Below are 20521 nucleotides of genomic sequence, written 5' to 3' on the forward strand. Positions count from 1 at the left end.
CATTCCCGTACATCAGACTTCAACTCTTTCTAATTTGTGAGACTTCCACGATACTCTAAACCACGGGGATACTTTAAAGCTAGGTCTGTCTATATACAAGACCGGAAAAGATTTCCCAAATATGCCTTGTAGGGAAAGCAGCAAAATAGGTTCTTTGGACACTTAACACAAGGCCAAAAGCCAGTCAGGAAACGTTCATCTCAAAGACAAAGCATTAAAAGAATTCAGAAACAAATGTGGAAACTGTAAAACTCAAAAAGAGTGGTATCCACCCCCAAAATCACTCAGTAAGAACCTGCTCATGGAGCTCTCAGGAAGGCTCTCAACAAAGTCCACATTCTGGTTTGCTCAAAATAATCATTCGGGAACTGCACAAAGAGTGGGAGGGCTCCGAGGTCATGGGGGAGGACTGAAATGCAAATTATTTTGAATACTACTTGGAAAGCTGTTCACATGAAAAACTCTTTGAAAATAGATTACTAATCTTAGGAAGATAAGCAGCAATTTGTAGTCTTCTTTTATCTGCTGAGAAAGCAGACTTCCAAAGAAATCTACTTATAGTTTTATACCACTTTGTAAAGTGTTCATAACCTTGAAGTATTACTACCATGACCTACCTACCTATTTCCTGGGAAATTATTAAGAAATTCGTTAATGTTTTTCATAGGCACCAATATGATCACTTAAAAGTGATCCTCCATTTATTATAGAACCAATAAATCTACTGACAGCAATGTAGGTAAATGGCATACTTCTAAAAACAATTTTTTATTCACACAGAAGCTTTCTGAAGAATCTGCCAAATTCAAGTTTACTAAATAGGTGAATATAAGTCTAGACAAAAACAAATTAAAGTTCAAAAAACTGTTTTGCTTTCGTAAAGTTCACACATTTTGAAGAAATAAAAACCAGCCTTTCTGAGTTTATCAAACCTCCCAACAAGAAAGGGCTCGTTGTTATAAGAACCCTGCCATTAGCAAGAACGTAAACACTGAGTAATCCCAGAGGGAATGAATAAAGTCATTGAAGAATCAAGTTTTTGACTAAGAGAATAAAACATAAAACTTCCTTCAGAATGACATAGTCCTTTCAGCACAAAGGCAGCTGTATAATACACTGAGTCTGGGTAAGTCACCTCTTTTATCGTGACTTTTAACACTTGAAAGGAACAAAAACCGAGGTGGTGTTCCTCTAGGAAATAGTGGACACAATTCAGCAAAAAGTAAAAAAGAAAACAAAAAACTGTAAAGCCACTAGGAAAAACTAGCAGCCTAAAAGTTTTCAAAATTCTATCCCTCCTCGAGCTCATCTCCTAGGTGTTCAGTCATTTTCAGTCTTCCAATCTGCCTTTCCACTCTGCCTGGAGCTGCCAGGAGAGGCTTGTGCGGTGACCCGTCTCTACTTTCCTTCTTCCTTACAGTCTCCCTGGGATCAGATCACCTTTAAAAACTGCAGCTATTTTCCACCTACAGAAGGTTTGTATTTTCATTCGAAAGGTTTTATTAGAGTTTAAGATCTCCTTTTTGTGGAGCTTCAATAGGAAATTTCGTTCCCATTTTTAGGTCTGACTAACCGAAGTTACTACACTGCATACGTGTGCAAGGCGGCACCCAGGTTCCTGTAATGCATTAATCATTCTAATTTCCTTATTTTCTGCAAACCTTTCAAAATCATATATTGTAACACTCTGCCACTGAAAGTAATATGTATTATTTGTCTTTTATGGAAAAAGAGCCATTTATCTAAATCTTAACTTGTGTTGTTATTCTATGAAAATATAATCTTTCCTGAATGACTCATTCTTCATAAATAACAACTTTTTAAAACATACATCTATACCCTACCTTTCTTGCATAAATGATTAAAAACAGCTTACAAAGAAAAGCACAAGAAGATAACAAATTCTACAGTGCAAATATAAAACCAGGATAAGGCCATAAGATGAAACTAAAAGTAAGGCCAAAAAGTGCAATCTATTTATATGCATGCTTAGTACCCTTAGTTTATTTTAAAAATAAAGGGCCAAAAGATATTAAAGTGGCTACTGCCATAATACAAAATAATTCTGGATAAAAGTAATGTTTATTGTTCATACAACAACCATGTTAAAAGAGTATTCTCTCTAGACAAAAAAATATATATACAAGAGACTACACACACATGCGCACACACACAACTACATGCATATCCACATGTATATATGTATGGGCATTTACATATATATTGGTATGTATGTGGATATATATATTATTTATTAACATATATATTAATATATTTTATATACGTTACCACCCACACTAACAGCCAAACTAACGGAACATGAAAACTGTAGAAGATATTTTTTGGCACAGACACGCCAAAAATAACTTTCCAATCCCCAAATACTTTATTAAAATATTAGCTCACATGAGAATTAGATCGGATTCTGAGAGAAAATTTGATGTACACAGTGTTATAAATGGTTGAACATTAGCACAAGAAACTGCTTAAGGCTTCCACATTACACCATGCCAAACACTGAAATGTTCAACTACAAGGAACATGAAACAACGTCAAAATACCTGGAAAGAAAGTACTTAGAAATGGCCGTTGGAACATACTTGAGGGGACACTGATAAAAGTTAGCTAAGAGAAGAGTGCATTAGTGCAGATACCAGATTAACAAATTCTGAACCAAAAACATGATAATGGCTGAAAGGACAGATCTAATGTCAACAAAGTCCAAATCAGGATTTTTTTCAAAGTATGCAAAATTTATTTAAATTCATAGAACTTATTTGGTTGTGCTGGCTCTCAATTGACACTCAATATTTATTTATTGTGTGGATACAGACCTAAGTTTTGGCTACCCAGGATCGAAACCTTCTTCCGACGTTTGGGAAATTTTCCATTTTAGGAATCATGAGAGAAAGTGAGGAGCAGAGTCCATTTCCCAAAACAAAACAAAAACACATCAGGTTTTCTTTTTGTCTCTTTGCTCAGGAAATAAATGTCCACTGCCTACCTCACCCCCATACATGGCGCTAGCTGATCAATTCATATTCTTCCTGTGAGACCTGGTTTTCTCTGTTTCCAAATGCTGTCTACTATCTTTATTTGTGTATTTACCACAATTTGTTGTAATGTGCACATGTCTGTCTCTCACAGAGAGGTGGGCAGCCTAAAGGCAGAGGCTGTGTTTTACCCATGTTTATAGCTTCAGTATGAAGTATAATGTTCAGCACATGAATGTTGAGAAATGGATAATTAATGAAGAAATGAAAGAGCTCTGAGGGCTAAGAAGGTACCATCTGATACCACTGATTCAAACTCCTAGAGACATTTTCCACCCCAGGTTTGCTCCTTTCTTTCTGTTAATTTCTACAGACAAAGCTACCACCTACAGCTTCCAGTAAGGATTTCAAATCCTTATAAAAATCCACATGGAATAGCTTCTCCATGAACTAAACACACATCCTTTTGAGGTTTCCTAAAGGCCTGTCTCTGCTGCAAACAATCTGGAAAACAGGCATGCACTGAAAACAACCGGCAAGGGATAAATTATAAAGTTTCAAAAAGCATAAATTACTGCTTCTAGGTGCAAGTCCTCCCTTCTAATGCTCTCACGTGCCCTCAACTTCAGCAACTGGTAAAGTTGCCCATTGGAATGTCTGATAAAATAACAATAAACAACAGGGACTAATACATCCTGATAACTACTACTATGTGGCAGGCCATGCAGCGAAGGCTTCAAAGCATTAGCTCGATCTCCCCAACAACGCCACGCAGTGGGCTGTTAGCATCCTGGATTTACAGATGAAAAAACTTAAGGAGATTACACAACTTGAACAAGAACGCCAACTGACAAGGGGCAGACAGCATTTGAACCCAAGTGTGTCTCAGTACAAAGCCTGACCAATTTGCTGCACTATGCTGGCATTATCAACTGAAAACACCCAACATGAAGCTGAAAAATCAAGATAAAGAAAACACAGAAGAATGTATGCTTCTGCTGGTGGAGAAAGTGATACTGATGATGGTAATACAAGAACCACAAGGGAAGTGTATGTGTGTCAGTGTGTGTACTGGCATACTCAAGAAAATAAACTCCAAGAAAAGAGAATTAGTTCCAGATTGTCACCAAAACAGTACTCATCTATATATACGATACCACTGCTTCCCCCACTTGGAGTGGGCTTCGGGCCCTCATCCAGGATAAAAAAAGACGGGGAAAGCCCTCATCATCCATATTTTTACAAAGTACTCCCCTCCCCCAGGTGATTCTTATCAGGCAAGTCTGGAAACTACATCATCTTTAAATTCTTCTTGTCTCTACTATATCTTTCATTTTCTTTCAAAATTATCCATATTCTGCACTGGCAAAAAAAAAAAAAATTCACCCTACTATCAGATAATTATGTAACAAGACAAAGACAAAGCAGACACAAACACAAACACGCCTACTGCCTTAGACTCTCAGGAGGAGACAGCAAACTTTTCCCTCTTACCCAGTATTGATTTTTATTGCTTAAATCTAGAGGAAAAGGACCCATTTAGGACTTGGGGGAGGGGGTGGAGACACATTTCACATTAGCCTAACTCTGGAATACACTGTAAAATGATGAAATTTGGAAAAGACAGCATCTGGTGACAGATTTATTAATCAAAATCAAAACCACTTAAATAAACTTTGTGATTTGAGATATTTGATCATTTGAAAGGACACTGAGCAACAATTTTCTTTCTCAATTAAAAAAAAAAGAAAGAGAGAAAGCAGAATGGTGGTTGCCAGAAGTTTTGGGCGGAGGGAGGAGTTCTGGGGATGGATGGTGGTGATGGTTTAATAACGTATTAACATACAAAACGGTAAATGTTATGTTATGTATTATTTTACCACCGTTTTTCAAATTCAAAAAATTTTCAAAAGACAATTTTTACATATTTGAGAGAAAAGGCTCTACTGAGGTGAAAAAAAGTGACAGGGCTATGATTCAGGTGTTCGGTGATTTAGTCCTAACTTGCTCTCTGACTGTGAACACACATCCAGAAACCTGTGTCTCAGTTCCCCTCTACAAAAAATGAAAATCAGGAATTAGGAGACAATCAGGAACTACAAGAATCATCTAGAACTCCAATTATCCCTAGGGAGTATCTTGAGCTATGTCGGGGGGGCAGAGGGAAGGCATTTTGGGCTGCTATAGCCGTAAGGTCTTAAGAACCAACTGATTTGCCCTCGGTCTCAAGAGAGGATTCATGTGAAAGTACTTGTGAAGCGAAGTGTACAGAGCATATACACAGGAGATTAAAAAGCACTCACTGGCATGTAAAGAACAATGTAATGAAAACGTGAGAGAAGGCCTGACTTGGTGCTTTGGTATGCTAATTATAAGTCATTCTTCCCAGTCAACAAACTAGCAAGTTCATTCATTCATTCAATATTTAATAAGCATCTACTATGAGCCGGGCAGTGAGGCCTTAAGAATATAGATGCTGTGTCTATGGAGAGCTCAGAGCTCCAAAGGGAGTTCAGGAGTAAACCAGGAGAAATCCTGGTGGGAAGAGCACCTAGGCAGAGGGAAAAAGCCTACGTCTGTTCATGCATGGAGGGTGTGTGAGAACAAGACCACTGCCAGGGAGGGGAGCCCATTGCAAGGGGACACATGGTAACAGATGGTGGGATGGATGCAGGGGCCAAGATGATGCAGAATCTCATGAACTTCTTCAAAGATTCTGAATGTTTTTCCAAGAACTATGGAAAAACAGTGAAATGAATTAAGGAGGATTACAGGAGACTAAATGATCAGATCTGAGGTTAGATGCAGAAGAAATCTCAAGTGGTGAAAGTATTCCCACAGAATCCACGTAGGGAACCATAGTGGCTTGCAATGCAAAAGAATGTGGCAGTGGTGGAGAGAAGTAGACAGGCCAGGTGATATCTAGGAGGTCAAATCCACAGATCAGAGGGGTGTGGGCACAGTTGAGAGTCAACACAGAGAGCAAAGAAAGTTAGCAGGCAGCCCTTAGATACTCCCAACATGTACTGGCCTTGTGGCTGAGTCTGCAGATGGAGCTGAGCGGGAAGAGCCCACGAAACAGGAGGGACACCAGGCCAGGGAAGTGCCATAAAAGCTGAAGAAAAAGAGTAGGATTTCAAGAAGAAAAGAATGGACAGTAGGGCCAAAGACTGGGAAGAAAAATGAGGCCTGAAAAATGTCCACTGGATTTAGCCACATGGAAGTCATTCATGACCTCAGAAGAGTTTTGGTGGATTATGGGGTCAGTGGCCACATTCGAGTTGGGAGAAGAATGGATATGGAGTGAAGAAATGAAAATGGAGGGTACAGACAACTCTTTCAAGAAGTCTGGCCTTTACGGAAAGGAATGATGTAAGGCAGTAGATGGAAAAAAAGCACGGAGTTAAAAGAGAAGTTTTGTTTGTTGTGTAATGAGCCAAGGGGCTCTGGCGTGCTTAAAATGCAAGGAGAAAGATCCGTGGAGAGAGAAGAGCTTAATGTAACAAGAAAGAAGGTGTCTGAGGCAATGGCAGAGATGGGATGCAGAGCACAGGAGGAGGGGTGCAGGCCTTGGAGAGGTGGAGAGAGGATTCCCCTATCAAACAGGAGCAAAGACGGGCTAGGACGGATGCAAACGAAGGCAGCTTTGTGTCTTTGGTAGCAAAAAGAAAGACATTTCACTTGCTGGCTTCGATATTGTCTGAGAGCAGGAGTGCAGATCACCAGTTGACAGTGAGGGAGGAAAAGGCAGTGTGAGGGAGAGAAGGGGTGAATTAACCCGGGTAGAAAAGGCTGCTGGTCGGAACCATTTGAAGCTGGTCATCATGGAGTCACCATGAAACCAATCTGCTCTGAAGTCTGACTGCTTCTGGTGTGTTTCACTCCTTGAGTATGTGCACAGACAAAGCAGATAGCTGGGCGTACACACGGTCAGGCCTGGCTGGAGAACTAGTATATCCTCGGCAGCACGCAAGGAACTGAAAGGGATTCTGGGGAAGTTAAAACAACAACAACAACAACAACAACAACAACAACCCTCCATTTACCTAGAAATCAGTCTTAGAACCACCTCTGTACAACCAGAACACTACGCATCCACTTACACACAGAAGCACGAAGCCACATGCGTCACTCAATGTTTGTTCTTCGATAGATCACCCAGTAACGATATGCATCAAATATGCCTCCTTATCCTATGACAGTAGAGCAGCTGCCATAACAAATTCCTGTAGATGACTGTGGGGATTAAATCAAGTTCAGGCTTAGCACGTTCTTACTATTCTTATTGGTGCAAAAAGCCTCTCTGCTTGGCCCCCTCCCCTCGGCAGAAAAAAAAAAAAAAAAAGAGACCTGTAACATGGTCTTCGCCTCTCCCCAGCAAATAAACGCGAACATGCAAGAGATCCACCCACAGTTTCGTAAGTGGGTGTAGATATTCCTTTATGCTCATATTTGGGCACATATTGTTGAAAGAAACAAAGCCAAGAAGGTAATTTTCCCCTTTCTCAAATCTAGATGCCTCAATTTATTCAAATTTTCTTCCTATTTTTTTCTACAGAAGGACTCTCTACCAACAAGACAGAGAGCAAAGAATGAAAACCACTATGATTTACATCAGGCTTTGTTAGTACTTTAAGACTGGAATCTAACGTTGGAAATTAAAAGATACCTACTGAATTACAAGTCTCACTCAATTCACAAAGAAATTAACCCCATACAGAGAATAGTTTTTTTGTTTTGTTTTGTTTTTTTAAAGATTTTATTTATTTATTTGACAGAGAGAGACAGCCAGCGAGAGAGGGAACACAAGCACGGGGAGTGAGAGAGGAAGAAGCAGGCTCCAGCAGAGGAGCCCAATGTGGGGCTCGATTCCAGAACGCCAGGATCACACCCTGAGCTGAAGGCAGATGCTTAACGACTGAGCTACCCAGGAGTTCCAGAGAACAGTATTGATATTGATAGAGAAGTAATTCTTTCAATACTTATATTTTAGTGAACTTAAGTAAACCTCTGTCACTAGGGGATAAATACCCCCCCAAAGGGGGTATAAATCAACTTATTTTTTACTCTGATAGAAAATAAAATATTAAGCTACTTCATACCACAAAATAACAAAGGAATATGAATCTGAAAATGAGTCAAAGCAGTATTGCAATAAAACAGATGGATCCTCAAAGAAAAACAGGTGGATAGAAGACATGTTGGCTGCTCCTGACACATAAGGGAAATCCTAGTGTTAGAGAAGGGTAACAATGCCAACAGGAGCCAGGATGAAGATGCATATGTCAGGTTTCCAAGGAAGGGGAGTCTTCCACCAAAGCCCCGCTCCTCCTGAGCTGTACGGTCACGTGCCCCGTCCTGAGTGGGTCAGCAGCAGCACATTGGGAGGGAAGAAGTCTGACATTTGTTACATACTTCCTAAATCTCTGGTATTGTGATAGGCATCTTCTCATATGTTATCTCAAGACAGCCCCCACTGCTGGCACTCTAACTTCTTACATAATCACAGCACTCTGAAATTTGCCAACTTATTTGATCATTTTCCCCCCAAACTCTTAACACATACATGCTTAGACTAATAGCTCGCACACCAAACAGAGGGAAACATAAGCCTGCAATTTCAGCTCTGGCACGTAGCTTAAAAGCTATTAAAAAAAACCAAAAATCAAAAAACACAATTTTATGCATAAAAGGGTAAATGTTAAAAAGAACAGAAAAAAATGAATGGGGTTTAGATCTGCTAGAATGCAATTAACAAAGTAAGGGAACGTTTCTTAAAGGCATTATGGAGGGGAAACAATGCAGAAGGGGTATCTCAATGCAATTCTTCCAGTGGACAATTCAGATATAGGTCTGAAAATTTTAAATGTATTGCCCTTTGACAAAGAAATTCTACTTCTAGGACCTTATTATACCAGCATATTCACACATTTGCACAAAGACACATAGAAAGTCCAACACTTTTTAATAGCAAAAAACATAATGTCCATCAATATGATGCTACTAAATAAATTATGTTACATCCACACATTAGAATAGTCACAGTATTTTAAAAGAATAAGGTAAACCTATTTCTGGAAATAGGTATATATGGAAATAGGTATATATGGAAAGACATCCAAAATAAATTAAGAGGAAAGAAAAATGTGAAACAACATACATGCCATTCTCTCAACTGTGTTTTAGAAAAGATTCTAACAATGCTCAAGATTAGGTGCTTATGTAAATTATACCTCAACAGAGCTGACCCTCCCCCCCCCACCAAAAAATTAGTGGTTGTATATGCACAGAAAATTTCTGGAAGAATATGAAAGAAACTGAACAGTTGCCTCTAGGGAATGGGACTGGGAATCTGGGGAAAGAAATCACATTTCGATGCATACCCTTTTACTTTATTCGAATGTTTTATGTTAATGTATTACATTTTCTGTTAGTTGCTTTTTTTTTTTTTTTAATCACAGATACAACAAAAAGTAGGGCTGTGGCCCAGAATACTTACTGTAGAAACTGCTATAAAACGTACCGGCCTTTCACAGTGAGCTCTGAGAATTCAACTGTTTTGAGTTTATTTGAAAACGTAAATAAGCAATTTGATTTTGCCTCACAAAGTGAAATACTTGTGACTTTTCAAAAAATTAATAACCTTCAGGGCTCTGTGTCTATGCCTAGCCAATGGCCACACACAGCAGAGCCCATACTGTGTGGTGTATGAACACACACTTACACACCCTCATAACTCTGGGTTCTGCAGCCTAAGGGCAGACCTGGTTCTGAAGGAAAAAAAAAAAATCACCTCATCAACACTAATCCAACCTCCTATGGGAACACTTCAAGCCCTAAAGGGCCTCCTCCCAGTATCAAACCAGTCCAATCCAGTTTAGCTTGTAACGTGTGACTACATCCAAGCCTGTGGCTGAATCACAGGCCTCCAGGTCAGACTATTAAAGGCGACTCCGACCACAGCCTTATAGTCTAATCTTCCCAATTACAGCATCTTTAAACATTTAATACAATGAAATATGATGGTCCCAATAAATTCTAATTCAAAATGCAAACAATGAACAAAATAACTGCTATCCAACTACACTCAGACAAGTGAAAAACGTCTGGCAGCCTAATTAGAAAATATTTAAATGGCGTGCTCCTGAACACCATCTGTTTCAAAAAAGTTGAGTCTTACCTGAGTAATATATTTAAAAACGTAATTGTGAAAAGAAGGCCAGGGGCCTCAAAAGGAAATTCACGTGAATGAATGGCAGCATAAATTAAAAACAAGACTAGGACTAACAGATACTAGTAAGCAGAAATAATCTCTGTAAAACACCCCCCCACACACACACACACATTTTTGTCCCGACATACTTAGCATCTCTCTATACCACCACGTCAGGCTCGCCTGGCTCTCCTACACGTTCGCACTCTTCTTTCTGGCCCGTGGGCACACATTCGTGTTCATGCCTGCTCAGGCAGACGTGTTTTCACAGGGAGTGCTGCTGTTTTGGAACCTGGCTTTCATCAATGTTCTAGGGCAGCTATCTACTTGCAGCGACTGATAAATTAAGACAAGTCAGGGGCTGAATTTCAAGCTAGAAGTCAGAGCTTTATTTCTTTCAAAAACAAAGAAAATCAATTTTACCGTGTGATACTTGAGAACACTCTTAGAACACAGAAGAATCCGTTGAACCTTTGTTTGGAACACCTACTATGAAGAACGTGAGCTACTGGTGAGGATTTTCATCCTCTCTATCCAAACTCTGCCAGAGTGACTAGAGTTTAGAATCTACTAGAGTTTAGAATCCCGTGGCTGCGGACTCTCCGTTAATTCTACTTCTCTAGCTTTTAAGCTGCTTAGTCATCGAATGCTTTTGTGACATCCTTTTGATCCAAGTCCATCAAATCCAGCCTTCCTTGTTATTCTTTTCAATGAAAATTAAGGTTAGGGGCAAGAGTGAGGCTTATTTACCCGAGATCTCTCACCAGTTGTGGTTTTCAGTGAAAAGATTTCAATATGCTTTAAAGAAATTTAAACTATACAGAGAAAACAAGTACAAACTAGTACAGATATATGGCAGTCTTATTATTTGAATTCTTTCCATTAAAAACTGAACATAACAAACAGACATTCCTAGAAGGAATTAGGAACAGCTTCCTAAGACAGAATTAATAGAAAACCATAGTGTTTGTATCATTAACCTATTTATTTTTAATTATAGTTGACATACAGTGTTATATTAGTTTCAGATGTACAACATAGTGATTTTATAATTCTATATATTACACTATGCTCATGATAAGCGTAGTTATCATCTGAATTGTTGACCTATTTAAATAGATCCTATAGGGGCGCCTGGGTGGCTCAGTTGGTTAAGCATCCGACTCGCTTTCAGCTCGGGTCATGAGATTGAGCCTTGCATTGGGCTCTACACTGGGCATGAAGCCTGCTTATGATTCTCTCTCTCCCTCTCCCTCTGCCTCTGCCCTTCCCCTCATTTGCACATGCTCACTCTCTCTCTCAAAAAAAAAAAAAAAAAAAAAAAAAACAACTAAATATATATATATCTCCTATGGAACTATCTTTTGTAATCTCTTCCACACTAAATCATACTACTTTATCATTCTTATTAGCCATTGTGTAATCCAGGCTCTTTACTTCTTTAGGATAATATGACATACCAAAACTATAGAACAGTTCATTTGTGGTTTTGCTCTTACTTATGCTAAGGCTTTTCATGTTCTCTTATTATTTACAATGTTACTCACTACCTTATGAGTTGTTTGATGCTATTTTCATTGACGGCTAATTCTAAGTTATGCAATTAATGTTGTTCCTCATTAATTTCCTACAAGGGACAAAGATCTTTAGTTGGAATTTATAAATGTACTATTCATTTAGTCATTTCTTAAATTCATCAAGAATCTTCATATATCTTTGGTGAATATCATTAGTTTTCAACACTGCACTATCCAGTTGCTCAGGTCAACAGCTCCATTTCTTGATATCTACTTTGCCTGCCGGGGATTATGATAAGTAGTTATACAGAAGCCTATGAGGACTTGAGACTCCAGACTCACTTCCATCATTTGAAAGATAAGTCATGCTGAGCATATTAGTTTCCCTTCCGAGCCCCAGTTTCTTTAATTATTTAATAATTTGATCATTTAATACAAAAATAAAAATGGAAATGGTGTCAGCTCTTTCATAGGACTGTGATCATTTTAAAAGCTATCATATATAAAAACAACTAACACAGAAATTGATACATGGTCAACAGTCTGCACAGATTTCTTGGGTGCCTTCTATGCGAGTTACTTTCTTTTTAACTTCAGGGATCATCTATAAATTAGTCTTACGATAAAAATCTCTCTTCATTTTTACTTCATGTTAGTAAAGTACTGCTTACTGGTATAAACAAACATTCTCTCTACCTCAAAAGTCATATTCTTATACGGGTGCACTAATAAAAATATATGCTGGACAATCCAAATTAATGTACTTGATTAACTTTTTTGACAGTATTTACAGTAATACAAAATCTGAAGGATGCTATGGCTATTACTCTGTCCCAACTTCAGATCAGTATTTCTAAATCTTCAGAAGATAATTACATAAAAATCTGATGAGATCACCTACTACAAATGATACTGGTTTACTTTTCAATGACGAACAGTATCCATTTTCCTTCTAATCTCCAGAGAAATCTTTCATATTCTCTCTAGGGCATGCAAGCTTACTCCCTGAGGAGCCCCACATCCCTCTTTCCAGCCACGGCAGCAATCTGAAGGTTCTTTCCTGCTAAGCCCTCACTCCCTCTTAAGATCCTTATCGACCAAGTATTCCATACAGTTAGACTTGGTATTTGAGTACATACCAAACCCATGTACCACCTCAGATCATTTTTAGTACATAAGTCAAATTGAACTCATATTAAAAAAAGTCTTTTTACCCAAAAAATATACCCAAAACCCAATTAAGTGGATATGTTTCTACGGCAAACCCAAATACATCACAAAATTTATGGAAATAATTATCAAGAGAAACAACTATAAATTAGACACTACTCTCTAAATGTGATTACTACCGTTCAATATCCAAAAATCTGCTCATAGGGATTTTACAATTGTTTATAACTTTCTCATTTCCCCCCTTTGGTATTTTAACGCATTCAACAGTGAAAATTATGTGCAGTTCAACCCTATGCATTTAATTCTTACACATGCTAGAAGAAAAATACTCAATTATTTTTTAAATAAAAAGAGAAGCCTGAGGACCTTAGCTAAAAATACAGTTCCACACATGAAAGGTTTCTTCCAGTGAAAAAGGCCACTGTAATATTTTATGAGGCACAGGATAACTTAACAACCTTCAGCAACAAAGAAATCTTGTGAGGACTTAAACCTGATACTCCCTATTTTTACCATGAATTCCAACAAGGAAAAACAAAGCCAACTAGGAAATCGAAGTTCAAAGTTAAAGCTAAATGATTTTCTAAAGTGATCACTCTATCAGATTAAAAGTTCAAAACAAATAACATTCACAAGATCCAAATTCTCTCCTAAAGCAATATGAGCTCTATAACATTAAACTTCCCTAGGAAATTTCACCATCTCTGACATACAGTGACTTACTTAAGTACTTAGGAGAAAAACGCGCAGCATGCATATACTAATTTGTACTTCTACTCCTCCACAAGTATTGAAGAAACAATGTCTGGAGACCATTGTTTATAAAAGTCCACTATTTTAGAAGAATAGCTGGCTTCTAAATGCTTTGCTTCTATTTAAAACACTTCAAAGAGAAAAGAGCACACCCTCAAAGATGCATCATGACATAAATCCTTCAGGTATAACAATCCAAATATTTTTATTCAAAGGCCAAGAAGATCTTATCATCCCGGGTATAAAAGGTGCCCAACTACACAGCCTTCTGATGGCCTCATGTTTTAAGTCACATGAGAAGTGCATTGTGATAACTGAAATGTCTGTAACCACTAAACCCTCTTGGCACTGTGTTACTCAAGGAGATCTGGTACTTTATTTTCAACATGTGCAGGCAAGTTGATTCTGGTTTTTCTCCTTAATCAGGCAGACTATCCCTACCTCCACAGAAATGTTGTTCCATAAAGAAAGCAGACTACTGCAGTGTTTTAGAGGGGCTGTGGGTGCGGATGCCTGGGAGATTCGTTACAGTGTTACTGATGTTGGAATTTCCAAAATAAAAATGAGAGAAAGAGAAGAATGGGAGAAAAAAGGGGAATGAAAGGAAAAACAGAAAGAGAAAGGAGAGAGATGGGGAGAATGGGATTTTAAATCACGCAGACCTGGATTAAAATCTCAGCTCTATAATGTATTAGTGGCATAACCTTGGCAAACCCAAGGCTCCTCCTCTGTGAAAGTGGGATAACAACAGTCCTGGTTTTGTGGGACTGCTGGGAGACCTGAATGAGATACCATAAGGAAAGCAATGAACAGAATGCCTCATGTATAGAAAGCTAACAAAATATTAACTACTCTAACTAATTATTGTTTTTATCAAATAAGTTTGTTAGTCTAATGAGTTATAGCTTTAGCTTTCTCTAGGAAGACGGTTCTTTGACAACATGATGTAATTTTTGCAAAACTAAGAAAAGTAACTGAGATCAAGAAATACATTGTTTTTAGTAAATATTTTCTGGGGATCTAGCTCCTTATAGGACAATAAAAGCATGGAGTCAAAAACCAGAGGCCCTGGGTCTGAATCTCAAAGCCGCCTCTTGCTGGCTATGTGACTATAAGCAAGTTTAACTCTGTGCCTCAGTTTTTGTCTGTCAACTGGGGATGACAATGTTCCTGGAGGGATGCTGTGAAGACTAAATAAATTAATACACATAAAACCTGCTTAGGATAATGTCTGGCACTTAGTAAGCGCTATGTCAGTATTAACTGGGATTTAGTTGTTAATAATTCTCAGCAGATGGGGCATCTGGCTGGCTCAATCAGAAGAGCACCGACTCTTGATCTCGAGGTCATATGTTCGAGCCCCATGTTGGGTGTAGAGATGAATACATGAAACAAACTTAAAAAATAATAATAATAATAATTCTTACCAGAAAACCACTAACCACCCTAAAGCTGGCCACTTTTGAACCCCGCTACTCCCTAGAGTAATGAGCCTAGGAGACTATAATTTGGACATGCGTGAGCTCTAAATTGAAACTAAACCCTCACCCCTACCATTGATCAGTCCTCTGTGTGCAAAACTGTGCTCATCTGCCTGAAGATTCTGTGTTATCAGAGCTCACTATCTGCCAAGTTACCAGCAAAATCCAAAGGCATATTATAGCTATGAGAGTCTGTGTGTGTGTGCAAGCTCAGAGTGATGATCTTGGAGCGGTGGGACTGTGATGTTTCTACTTGTGCCTGGTCTGCATTTTCTAACTTTCTGCCGTGCACATGTATTGCTGCTGTAATAATAAAAGGTTATTTTGAAATCTGGAAATGGAAGAAACACTTCTCATATTTGTCTAAGGAAAAAGACCCCAGCAATTCCATACCTGTATTTATGAATGATGGCATTAAATAGTTTTCCATCTCTCCAGCAGGTAGTGAAATTTTCACACCGTATTCCAGCATAACCCTCTGTTGCCTGCTGCGTCCACAGTAGCAATCTCTCCTTAGCAGACATATCCTCTGACTCTCCAGTAACATGGATATCAGATATCTAAATATAATAAAAAGTGTTAAAATGTTAGGAAGCTAGCTCAGACCGAGAACCTACTATGCGCCAAGAACTTGGCAAGTGTTATTTTACTTAATCCTAATTCTCACGAGAAAGCTAAGTATATTCTCCCCATTTTTACATACAGTGGAAACTCAGTTTCAAAGAGGTTCACTGATAGAAAACTAGGATTTAACCCAAGCATCTAGGTTTTTTTATTATGCCAAAATGTCACAGCATTGAAAATTCTAATTTTCAATGAGATTCCTCTTTTCCAACCAGATCTGTTAAAACAACTCAACCAAATGTTTTTTCAAGTTCAAGATCAAAAGTAAAAGCTACAAATTAATCTACATTACCACCTACAGAGAAGGATTTGATCCAACAGGTATTCTGTGTAAAGAACAAAGAAGGTCCCCAATTTACTACATTACGTAACAATTTGACCTAAAGTCTCTTTAACTTTCTCATGAGTCCTTGTTCAGCTTACTCAAGATGAAATCTGTATTAACTGACTTTTCCCTATACTTTATTTGTTTTCATTAAATTTTCTAAAAGTCTCTTCCACTAAATAAAACAGGTCACCAGTTCACATGACTTACATTTTCTCAAGAACCTCTCTAATAAGGGTCCTACTTAATCTGCTGATACTGACATTAAGGCACAAAGTGACTCTACCAGGGGTCACACAGTGATTCCAAAGCTGGGATTAACACCAACAAACAACTGTTCCCTCAATCAGTGCAGGCTGCAAAGCCAGGGGATCAAGGAGGCAGGTGGGAAGCCAGGATCAGGGTGAATAAATAAGGAACTGGAAGCAATACATAGGGAGTCACAAATCATTTTGTAACAGGAAAAACATCAGTAAAGTCATGAGATTGGCTTCTAGTCCTGGCCACTAGTCCCATAGCTTTGAATAATTCATTTCAGGTCTGTGAGTCAACTTCCTCATCTATAAAATGAGGAGGTAGGAGGTAGACGCAGATCATGTTTAGGACTCTTTTCAGTCTAAAGTCCGACTCAGAGACTAAATACAACACTGAAGTCAGAGGTCAAAACAGGCAGAATCAAGCCAACTGAAAGTAGAAAATTTTAACAACCCAGACTGAAGAAAGCCTTTTACGTGCAGCAGTGCTAGGCTCAAACAGGAAGCCCTTTATTCCTCCCAGCTGCCACAAGAGCTGGCCAACTGGGGACCCCGTGCAGGCTGCGGCAGTTAAGGCCCACGGCAGGCCTGGCAGCCCTAACAACACCACATGGACCCTTTCTCCACTACTCGGCACAGACCACCATGCCCTGTGGAGCTCACTCCCAGCCATAGTCTGAGACATCCTCCTTGACAGATAATTGGAAAGCGGAGCACAGTGTCTCTATTTTTTAAAGATTTTTATTTATTTATTTGAGAGACAGAGAAAGAGAGAGAGCAAGAGCGCGCTTGCGCCGACACGCATGAGTGGGGGGAGGGGCCGAGGGAGAGGGAAAAGCAGACTCCCTGCTGAGCAGAAAGCCCAAAGTGGGGCTCGATCCCAGAGCCCAAGGCAGATGCTTAACCAACTGAGCCACCCAGACATCCCCGTATCTCAATTTAATCATCTTTCCTAAGAATCTGTGCTAATCTCCATAGCACAAAAAGAACTATGTGCATACATGAACACCTTATATAGACTACACAGGAAGAATTCCTTTTTCTTTTTCAATGTGGAAAAAAAGAACAGAAAAACCACCAATATTCTTCCATACAATTTCCAACTGATACTCTAAAATTATGCTAGAGAGGGGCACCTGGGTGGCTCAGTCAGTTACACTTCCAACTCTTGATTTCGGTTCAGGTCATAATCTCAGGGTGCTGAGATCAACCCCCGCCCCCCAACTCTGCATTCAGCACAGAGTCTGCTTGGGATTCTCCTTCTCCCTCTCCCTCTGCCCCTCCCCCCAACTTGTGAACTCTCTCTCATTCTCTAAATAAATTAAAAAATAAGATCTTTAAAAATCCATAAATAAAATAAAATTATGCTAGAGAGCATTTCTAGCACATCCCAGGAGCTTAAATCCCATCTCCACCATTCATGTTCCAGTTCCTCAACTGCTTTAAGTCCGTTCTCTGACTTGTAAAATAATGATGGTAATAGTTATTACACTGTGTTGTGAGAATTTGACAACATGAACACAGGTAATGTCAGCGATTTTATCACTGTGGTTTTTATTATTCGTTTTGACAAAGGGGGAAGCAAAAACTTAGTTTTTTTATTCTCCCAATTCTCCTACTATAAAGGGAAGTAAAAAATAAAGTTTTAAAATTTGCTGCCTCAAACAAATCAAAATCTGTAAAAACAAATGTTCAGAGAAATGAATCTAGGAAACGGTGAATGAGAAAGTTGAGTCTCCAGGTAAAATCTGACAACACGTTTCTCTTAGCCTTACGAACTATAAGATCAACTGCTTCTGGAAACCCTTACACCATGGGAGCTACAAGGGTGGTAATTACAACTATATCAAGAAAAAGGAGGTAGCTGGAGAGAGGGGTGACTATTTTCTGCAGGTCAAGAACCATGCCAGTCCAGTCACTGAATTACCTATTCACGAGGGAAGTCAGTAAATTTCGACTATAAGGTAAGTTTAATAGGTTCAAGTGTTGCACAGCATTTTACCGAAGGAAGGATAATAAAGGAAGGGCAGTTTAGAGTATGAAAACAGTCTAAATAGCAACCAGGAGAAAGTAATATAGTCTTATTAAATAAGGTTTCAATGGATGAATTTCAGATTATTACTCCCACACACACTATTTCAGACTGTTACACTGCATACACTATTTAAAAACCTGTGATTTTCAAATGTTACAAACCAAACTTTAACATACCAAAGACTGCTAACACACTGACTCATTTTCAGCTTTTCCTGCTATTTCCAATTACTTGAGTATTATTCCTACAGGGAAAAATCAAGGTATTTTTTTAAAATCTCCTGTTACCACTAACCACTACCTCTCTGAGTATACCAAACTTTTCATGATACTGTGCAATCAAAATCAAAATGAGAAATAAATTAAACTCTAAAAATTAAGTCTGTAGTCATCACTGACGACCCAGCTTTAAAATCTGTGCATTCAGCACCCATCAGCCTGACTGCTCCGTCAGTGACGGGTCAGGTCTGATTCCGGGAAGTAACTGCGCTTCCTCCCTTCAAACCCTGGAGGTGATACGGAGATCAGAGAAGGTGTGCGTTCACGCCGCCTGGGTTCAGATCCCAACTCCAACAATTCACGGGACTGTGACCGACAGCCATTCCCATCATCGCTCTAAAATCCATTTTCCTCATTCCAAAAACTTAAACGATGACATCACCATTCCCACCTCCCTGAGTGGTTCTACAGATTCCATAAAAGAAATCCACATCCACGCTTCGTCCAGTGCCTGGCATGTAGAAACCTCTATAAATATTAGCTTCTCCCGCCGCAGTTTTACTAGCCGTGCTGGCCGCTTCAAGTTTCTCACCAACAACCTGTCAGCTAGCACCGAAAACAAACAAAATCCTCTCTAGCCAAGTCCCTTTGGGAAACTCAAAGCCCTCAGGCCTCATATCCAGGTCACTGCTGGCTCCCACCCATATGCAGGCTATTCCTGCCACCGAGTCTCCCGTGCCTGTATTTCCTCCCTGCCTCATCTCTCCTGACCCCACATGACCCCATTCTCACGCTTTCCAGAAATGTCTACTCTGTGGTAAACAAAGTCTCCGACCTCTTCAGGACCTTACACCGCTTCTACCATTTTACTGAACCAGGTATGCCCCTCTTGCCCCAGGTCAAGCCCCACCCAGCCCCCAGGCCCGTAGGCAGGGCAAGTGTATTCTAATTTCCAACCATAACCCATAGGTCCCAAGACCTCATTTTTACATCACAGACCACTCTTGTACTACCACCTTCTTCTTTTCCTTAAAAATGATCCTGCATGTCCCCACCCCAAGATCCGACATCTGGCTCAGCGTGTTCCTGTCTCCATCCTGTACAGCGCCCTCGCAGTCCACCTTCTCTCCACACCATCTGCTACATCCTGCATCTCAACACCAGGATTAGCCCACCTCAGACATCTAACTTCCGATGGCGAGTTCCTGTTCTTCCACTTTCATTCTCTATCCCCAGCTATGCCACTTATCCTGCTTCATCAACATCTCACATTCCTTGACTTGTCCAGTTGTGTCCCACTCTATTAGCCCTCTTTTATCTTCACCTCCTTCTCTATCTGGCCTATACAACATGATCCACCACTTCAAATAATTTCCTCAACTCCCTCACAACCTTCTCCTTGCCCTGCAACCCCCTGGCCAAAGCCCAACCCTGGTCAAGTCGGCTGTATGTCTCCTCTACTCGCACCCTATGCTAAAAGCTTCACTGGAAAACCATAGTTCCATGTGGGCTGCTGCCCCACAAATTCCAGCTCCACAATGCGGCTAAGCACTCTAAGAAACCTGGCACTTCTTCTTGGTGTCCTAATTGGCCAGTTTTTCCACCCCTCACAATATCTCTTTCAATATCCTTTACCATTTGCAAGAAACTCCCTAACCCACCACCCCCTTACGTTTAGCACTTTTTTTTTTTTATCTTTCTTTATAAAGAAAACAGCAACATGAGTAAGAACACCCTCCCCTCCCTATCCTGCTACCCACAAACTTGGCTTCTACCTGACCTGCTTTTCTCCTATGCTCAGAATCCTTCCACCTCCTGCCTCCTGGGAATCTCACTCTATCAATCATTCCCTCCTCATCTGGGTCTCTGCTCTCAGTACTTAAAATGCCCAAGTCTCTTCCATCCTAAAATAAATATAAATAAACAAGCTTCATA

General features: G+C 39.5%; 1 protein-coding gene across 2 annotated transcripts in view; it reads right to left on the minus strand.

Moving 5' to 3' along the window:
* Window positions 1–20521, minus strand: part of DST (dystonin) — a 342160-nt gene that overhangs the window by 174022 nt on the left and 147617 nt on the right. For both annotated transcript variants that reach the window (XM_040643592.1, XM_040643591.1), the window contains exon 6: window positions 15524–15690. In XM_040643592.1, coding sequence (XP_040499526.1) covers window positions 15524–15690 — 167 coding nt within the window. The remainder of the gene's footprint in view (window positions 1–15523; window positions 15691–20521) is intronic.

Source organism: Ursus maritimus, unplaced genomic scaffold (genome assembly GCF_017311325.1).
Source record: "Ursus maritimus isolate PB19 unplaced genomic scaffold, ASM1731132v1 scaffold_29, whole genome shotgun sequence".
NCBI classification, from domain to species: Eukaryota; Metazoa; Chordata; class Mammalia; order Carnivora; family Ursidae; genus Ursus; species Ursus maritimus.